General features: G+C 44.6%; 1 protein-coding gene across 1 annotated transcript; it reads right to left on the reverse strand.

The window, feature by feature from the left end:
• Nucleotides 1-490: 490 nt before the first annotated feature.
• Nucleotides 491-3,063, reverse strand: LOC111849816 (serine/threonine-protein phosphatase PGAM5, mitochondrial-like). Its single transcript, XM_023823037.2, has 6 exons — nucleotides 2,658-3,063; nucleotides 2,112-2,296; nucleotides 1,672-1,797; nucleotides 1,317-1,405; nucleotides 1,078-1,208; nucleotides 491-992 (listed from the first exon to the last, which is right to left on the reverse strand). Exons 1-6 carry the CDS (start codon nucleotides 2,891-2,893, stop codon nucleotides 842-844), a joined length of 918 nt encoding a protein of 305 aa, XP_023678805.1. The 5' UTR covers nucleotides 2,894-3,063; the 3' UTR covers nucleotides 491-841.
• Nucleotides 3,064-7,787: the final 4,724 nt, after the last annotated feature.

Raw genomic sequence — 7,787 nt, forward strand, 5'->3', positions numbered from 1 at the left:
CTTGATGGGCCGAATGGCCTCCTCTCGTTTGTAAATTTCTTATGTTCTTATGTTCATTCTGAAGCTCCACCTGGACCTTTGGTGAAGGTCATGGACAAACTCCAAACAAACGCACAGCGTCTCTCTCTCAACACACATCACCTTCTCCTTCATTCTCAAATGTGCTGCAGTTTAATACCTGTAAACATTGGATCAAATTGCTTTCTGCTGACATGGGGAATTTCACTGCTGTACCAAGAAGGTATTACTGTTGCATTCAGCTGAGGAGATAATGCTCAAAACAGATAAGCAGTGATGGGAGAAACATGGCTTTAAAACCCACAATGAGTGGGACCGCGCCATGTCATTCAATACACAGTTCAGCTGGAAAACCAATAGGGTGTGAGACAGATGTCACTAAAGGGTTAACACAATCATTTGCATGACAGGTTTCAAACTACTCCCCCCCCCCCCCCCCGCCACACATCTCCTTAAAAAAGAAGATATCCTCTCAACATAAAAAAGTTTTATTTTAATAATTTAAAAATACCCTTGATTAACATTCACACCAGTATATTACACAGCCTCAGATCTGAAGCTGATTAGCACTACAGCCATGCTGCTGTAAAAGTTGTCTTCCTGACAAGATGGACGGCAGTTTTTCGGGTGCTTTTCTGAGGTACTTTCCATACAGATTGGATGAAATGGTAAACGTGACGTTTAAAAGCATATATACACATCAGCACTCTGTCAATTAGAATTACTGCAGGAACATTAGAAGGGAACTGGCAATGTATTTCCCTTAGAGATAAGCTGCTGTTCCACCAGGGGGCGATGTAGAGCACTTGAGGATGGGAGGGTGTCATGAGCGTGTGAGCTTTTCAGGGGGCATAAAGCCCGAGTCTCCCAGCATCCTGAGCCCCACACGGCCACTGGGCCGTATGGTGAGCCAGGTGATGCTGCCATTGTTCAAGCCCATCCTCAGCCAGCCCTCAGGAGGGAACTGCAAAGCCCTGCAGAAGAGAAGGTGCCCCCATCAGCTCGAGGTCTGACCCAAGTCACAACAGTGTGTCAGGAATAAACAGCCGAGGAACGCACCTGCACACAAAGTAGCGGATGACGTTAGCATGGCATACGATGATCTCATAGCTGTCTTGCTTCTGTGTGACATCAGCACGGTGAATATAGCGCCGAAAAGCTGCTTCAATTCGGGCACCGTCCTCATGATACTGCCAGGAGATGAGGTCGGTCAGGATTCCTACTACTATGCTGATTTAATTAGAAAGTCATATCTGTAGTCCTACAGCTTCCTGTAGTGCAGTGCTGGCATCACTCACCACAGACTCTGGCCTCCATTGGCCAATCCGTGGCACAGGTTCGACAGGAGATCCTTCCCTCAGCAAATCACAGCTCATCTTCTTCACCTCTTCCTCACACAAACAGGCCAGAGTTTAGATGTGACTAGCAGACGGTAGTGTTTTAACCAGAAGTTATTGTGTAACACACCGACTTGTACAAAATTTCACAGAAAATAATGCCTTCTAATTAATATATTTTCAAAAGTAAGGTGCTGTGCAGACTGTAAAGCCAATCAACAGTTGCTCTTTTATTGCAGCTAAATATCAGTCGCAATGGCGATGACACAGTAACATTTCAGGTGCTAGACTGCTGGTTCTGCTTGACTCTCCTGACCTGGGAGGTGCTTTCCAATGATGTCCGCCGTCTCTGTCGCCCGTGTCATGGTGGAGTGAATCAAAATGTCGTACTTCAAACCCAAGGTCGCCAGTCGCTGAGCGGTCAGCTCAGCCTGCTCACGACCTGGGAGGATTCATTCACAAAAACAGGTTTTAAACCCCTTCACCTTTTCTTATTAGAATGAAGAAAATGAGAGATTTTAATGAGGGGTGGGGCAAATTCTGACAGACATTTTGATCAAAATGCAATTTTACCATAGACATTCAAAAACATAGAATGCGTAGGTTTTTTTCCTCAATCAAAATATTTTTCCATGGACACAGCCCCAGGAAAATTATGGGGTGGGGGTGGGGGGTAATCAAAACCAGCCAATACAACACCCTGGGCCCTCAACCACAACCCCCCCACCAAAGCTCAACCCAAAGTTTTGCCCTTGCCTAAGGATGTCAGAAACCTCTCCTTGTCATCGCTCCCCTTTTGGTTGTACTGGGAATGCCGAATCAGGATAATGTGGCGAGTGGCTCTGGGCTTGTTATTCTGCAGCTCCGTGGTCTGGTCTTCGGTGCTGCTCACAGCCTTCTCTCGCTTCATCTTCGAGTTTAGAACGGCCACTGGGTCACGCCTGTTAGTTAAGATAGAGACAAAATGGATTTCAGAGACAGACACGTTAAACAAGTCTGCACACACATTTACATGTACGTAACCGTTTCATTACCTTGTAAATAATCTGTATGGTTTGCAAACCGCCCCAACGCTTTTGATGTAGCTAATTTTAGGTTTGTAGTGGAATAAAATGAAATTGCGTGTGATTTCTTGCGTGAGTGCTGGCAACTTAGAACTCTTTCGGTAGCATCTGTAGACGTATCAAGGTGGCATTTTTCGTATTTAGTGCATTACGAATCAAAGCAGACCGCTAAATACGATTATTAATATGACATTAGCTATCTTTGAGATATCGTTTCTTATGGAATAAATGGACGCACTTATCCCAGTTGATGTCCCAGTCGTTTCCGCTTGGTGTAACAGTTAGATTTTGGTTCTCCAGAGACAATGGATGCGGCTGCGCTGCTCCAAGAGGCGTAAAGATATTCCAGTTGTTCCGACGCTGATCTTCCCCAACATTGCCTAAGTGCCCCCGTAACCCAGCCGCTGTCACCGCCAGGGCAGCCGACCCCCCGGCAACCCCGAAAATCATTTTCAGAGCTCTCCTGGACGCCATTTAAAAAAACTGCGAAAGTACACAATCCAGGCAGCTTCCCTTCAGCGTCAAAGAGGTTGCCCCTGCGTCCACAAGGCTTTCTACGAAATGTGGATAAACGCCTGCTTGTCTTCACAAATTGAAAATGAAGCTCAATTTGACGCGGAAGTGGAATTTGCAACTACGGCGGTTGGCTTGGACAAAACTGTTTGATTATGAAACGCGATACGGTCCGAAGCAATAGAAGAATGCAATTCTCTCTGTAAACTTTGGATGATAATTGCCTGTGAAGCACTAAGAACTGAACCGGATTGTGGTTATCATTTAAAATAATAATATATAATGTTTCGCACAGCATGTGTAACATATTCATAAATACTGACGGATTTTCACAGCTTCACACCAGTGGCGCTAAGCGGTCTTGTAATAAAGAATATGAAATATGCCACCAATAAAGTGGCATAACAAAATCATAATCCGGTGTATAGGCCTACAACTCGCGTTGCTTTAAAACAGTAAAATCTGAAGCAGCTGCACTAGCTTGCATTTCAACAGTAAGAGTAAAATCTTTCCGTGCCACGGGCATATGCCACTCGACATGTCACCGCTACGTGCGCATGGCAGTGGCAGCTGCCACTCCACATGCCACCGCTACGTGCGCATGGCACTCGACATGTCACCGCTACGTGCGCATGGCAGTGGCAGCTGCCACTCCACATGCCACCGCTACGTGCGCATGGCACTCGACATCTCACCGCTACGTGCGCATGGCAGTGGCAGCTGCCACTCCACATGCCACCGCTACGTGCGCATGGCACTCGACATCTCACCGCTACGTGCGCATGGCAGTGGCAGCTGCCACTCCACATGCCACCGCTACGTGCTCATGGCACTCGACATGTCACCGCTGCGTGCACATGGCACTGGCAGCTGCCACTCCACATGTCACCGCTACGTGCACATGGCACTGGCAGCTGCCACTCAACATGTCACCGATACGTGTGCATGGCACTGGCAGCTGCCACTCGCACGTCACTGCTACCAGTACAGCAGCTGCCACTTATATGTGTGTCTGTCATCGGTCTCAACGCGACTATACACGTCTGTATACGCCACTGGACTAGAATCCCTGAAACCTACGAAATACCTCGGACGCACCTCTCGTGGAGCCCCCCCCCCCCTCCCCACACAAACTGCCCGCCCCCTCATCAGCGCCAATCAACACTTATTGTTTTACAAATGAAAGCGAGTTTCACGGTTTCAACCTCGGGTCTGCACAGAAACGTCTTTCTAACAGTGTGGTCTGAGGAATCGTAAAATACATGTAGCCTATATTATAATCAGTGAGAAAAAATAAGTGCAGGAACTCTAATTTTCCGTCATTTGACATTTGTGCGGTGAAAAAAAAATCAAGTCTTTAGGATGTGTTGGTTCAAAAACTATTTTAATTTAATCATTCTTCCAAGCAATAACCTATAGGCATAGGCTACTTTTTTCTAATTCGCAAATGGAATACTGAAAACCATTAAAACAACATGAACCAGACCAGTGTGATACTTGTAGGCCTAACAATAGACTAGGGCTAAAGCTGATGCGATTGGTTGGGACTCAGTGGATGCATATGATAGGGCACTGTCGTGGCTCGTGGGTAATGTAGTCTTTTATCGGTCTTGTGATATTGTCTATTCTCGGGCCACTGTCGCTGCGTCGGATCAGTTTCAGTAAGTACCGGAACGCAGAAAAAAGTGGCGGAACCCAAAAGACGAAAATACAGAAGTTCCGGAACTGCGTTCTGCTGCGTTCTGGCCCACTTCAAGCACTGATTATAATTAATTGAATTTGAAATACAAGTGAATCCCCATTTCTCGATTCAGCAATTGCGATTTCAGTTTCCCGAAAGTATTTGAAAGAATAAATAAATGCATTTGCTTACTGTCTGTAACAATCGGTGCTAATCTCTTTTTCAGTTTTAAAGTTCTATCAGGGCTAAAAGACGAATTAATTAATGTGTGTCGTTAAAATTACCCTGGCATGACATTAATGCGATATATGCATTATAAATGTGCCGACAGACGAAGCATTTTTATAAGTAATGAAGAAAAATATGGAACTTGCAACTTAGAATTTGTAAAAACTGTATGAAGTCCAAGCACACAAAAGACTACTGATTACTATCTCAATCTCTTATGAGATGGCACAATGCGCTTTGCACGTAAACACTGATGACGCTACCTTCGAAAAAGATTGCGCAGGTATGAGCACACGAAATACTATAAATTATCAGTAAGGGTCAGTCCCAAAAAGGCAGCTGGCAGGGGGAAGTGACGTCACAGGCAGCCGTCAAGGCAGGTAGCGGCAGCTGCCGTTCGGGAACAGTGCCTGCCGGTAGTGGCAGGTCTAGTGGCAGGTGCCGTTCAGATACAGTAGAGAGGCACCTACCAACCGCTCATGGAAGTAAACCAGAGATTCTGTGAATCGGCTAGGATAAACTGGGATACGGAAATAAATTGAGGACTTGTTTAATCCTTGTATGACTATGCATGATGTTATTGTTGTTGATTGCAAAACTCTTCATTGTCATATTTGAGAAGACAATGATTGTACTGTTTATATTTATTATATTATATTTATTAATTTTACAATGTAATAATATTTCTTATTACATTGAAACATCTCTAGATACTATTGTTATTTGGTATGTAAATTATTTAATTTCCTCAACTTCTATAGCTAAGGAAGCTTTGTATAAAATTACGTTAAAATTCCTGCATTTAGTTGTACTATTTATAATTATAATATTCACAAAATGATCATTAAGCCGATGTACAGAATCTCTGGTTTAGGCTACTTCCAGGAGTGGCGGGTAGGTGCCTCTCTACTGTATCTGAACGGCACCTGCCACTAGACCTGCCACTGGACCTGCCACTAGACCTGCCACGGGACCTGCCACTAGACCTGCCACTACCGGCAGGCACTGTTCCCGAACGGATCCTGTCACTGTTTAGCGCCACTAGCGACGGACAGAAGTGGCAGCTGCCACTAAGAACTGGCAGCTGCCACTTCTTAGTGGCAGCTGCCGCTACCTGTCTTGACGGGTGCCTGTGACGTCACTTCCTCCTGCCAGCTGCCGTTTCAAGACTGAACCCCCTCAGTAAATTACTCCGGACGTGTGTGCAGTTATGTATTGGATAATTCATGATGTACCTGTGAAACAGGATGGGCAGTTATGAGCACACAAAAGTGCTAATTACTAGAAACAGATTGCGGTCTAAGTATATTACGGTACAATAAAAAAGACTTTCGCGTTCATCATTTATTTTTGATCATAGAAATGCAAATAGGGAACATTATAGAGGTCTTATTAAAGAAGTGGTTGGTGTGATTATATATATCGTGTTTCTTGTCACTTTATTTCTGTCACTTTAGGTTGCTGTTACTATATATTAAAAGCAACATAGTATTATAATTTAGATTGAAACGTATTGCTTAATTTAGCCTTGACAGTAGTCTTAATATTAATGACAATTTTAATTTTCTTGATCTCCTTTGGTTGTTTAATAGTAATTTGAGAGAATGTTGTGACAGATGCATACAGAGAATACCAGATCAAATGACTAGTGTACAAATGAACGGTGTAGGAAATGGGGTCGTTATAGGCCTCTGAATTTGTAAAATTTGATAAAACACTGGTGCTTAAGGTATGAACAGACAAATGGGTGAGGGATAATTAAAAATAAAGGGGTATTCAGAAACAATTTAAACTTTATGCAGATTTGCAAATAGTTGGTGTAACTAGGCTACATAAAACAATGTATTGAAATGTGACCAAAAACAAACAATACTCAAGGACATAAACAAATGTCAAAGATAACATGCGTGTGAATTCCCATCTCGACAAAAATACATAGAAAAACGAATGTTTTTATATAGTCTCCGACAATATTGGGTAATTTACAAGTGCTCTGAAAGCTTATTCCTGCTAATCCTCTGCTAACCTCCGAAGTTACAAAAAATACCGTGCCCACCACCACGCAAAATGACCCACCATGCAGTCATTTTCGCCGCGCGCACCTCTGCGAGTATAAACCAAGCTTTAAGTGGTGACAGTCGCACGTAGCGGTGACAGGTCGAATGACAGCCGATATGTGAAGACACCAGGTCGAGTGACAGGTTCCTATGGCCGTGCCGGGTCCCGTGAAATGCGCCGATGGCCGTGCCGGGTCGGTTGCCATGCGCATATAACAGTGAAACATCGAGTGCCATGCTCATGTAGTAGTGACATGTAGAGTGGCAGCTGCCACTGCCATGCACACGTAACGGTGACATGTCCAGTGCCATGCTCACGTAGCGGTGGCATGTGGAGTGGCAGCTGCCACTGCCATGCGCACGTAGCGGTGGCATGTGGAGTGGCAGCTGCCACTGCCATGCGCACGTAGCGGTGACATGTCGAGTGCCATGCGCACGTAGCGGTGGCATGTGGAGTGGCAGCTGCCACTGCCATGCGCACGTAGCGGTGACATGTCGAGTGCCATGCGCACGTAGCGGTGGCATGTCGAGTGGCATATGCCCGTGGCACGGAAAGATTTTACTCCCTCTGCATTTCAACGACCTGTCTATATTCGTATTTTTACTTCTATTAAATCCATTTAAAACTTACGGCTAAACAGATATCAACTTTTGTCAGCTGGCTGGCGTGAGATTTTCAGTTCGATGCAAGTCTGCACACTTATAATTATTTATATGTATGTTTGTATGGTTTGCAAACTACCCCAACGCTTTTTTATGCAGCTAATTTTAAGGTTATAATGGAATAATATAGATTAGCCGTAAGATTGCTTGCGAATTCAGAAAGGGTGAGTGTCACGCCAGATGAGTTGGCAACCCTGAGATATTAATCGTTTATCTCGTCAATACT

Source organism: Paramormyrops kingsleyae, chromosome 7 (genome assembly GCF_048594095.1).
Source record: "Paramormyrops kingsleyae isolate MSU_618 chromosome 7, PKINGS_0.4, whole genome shotgun sequence".
NCBI lineage: Eukaryota > Metazoa > Chordata > Actinopteri > Osteoglossiformes > Mormyridae > Paramormyrops > Paramormyrops kingsleyae.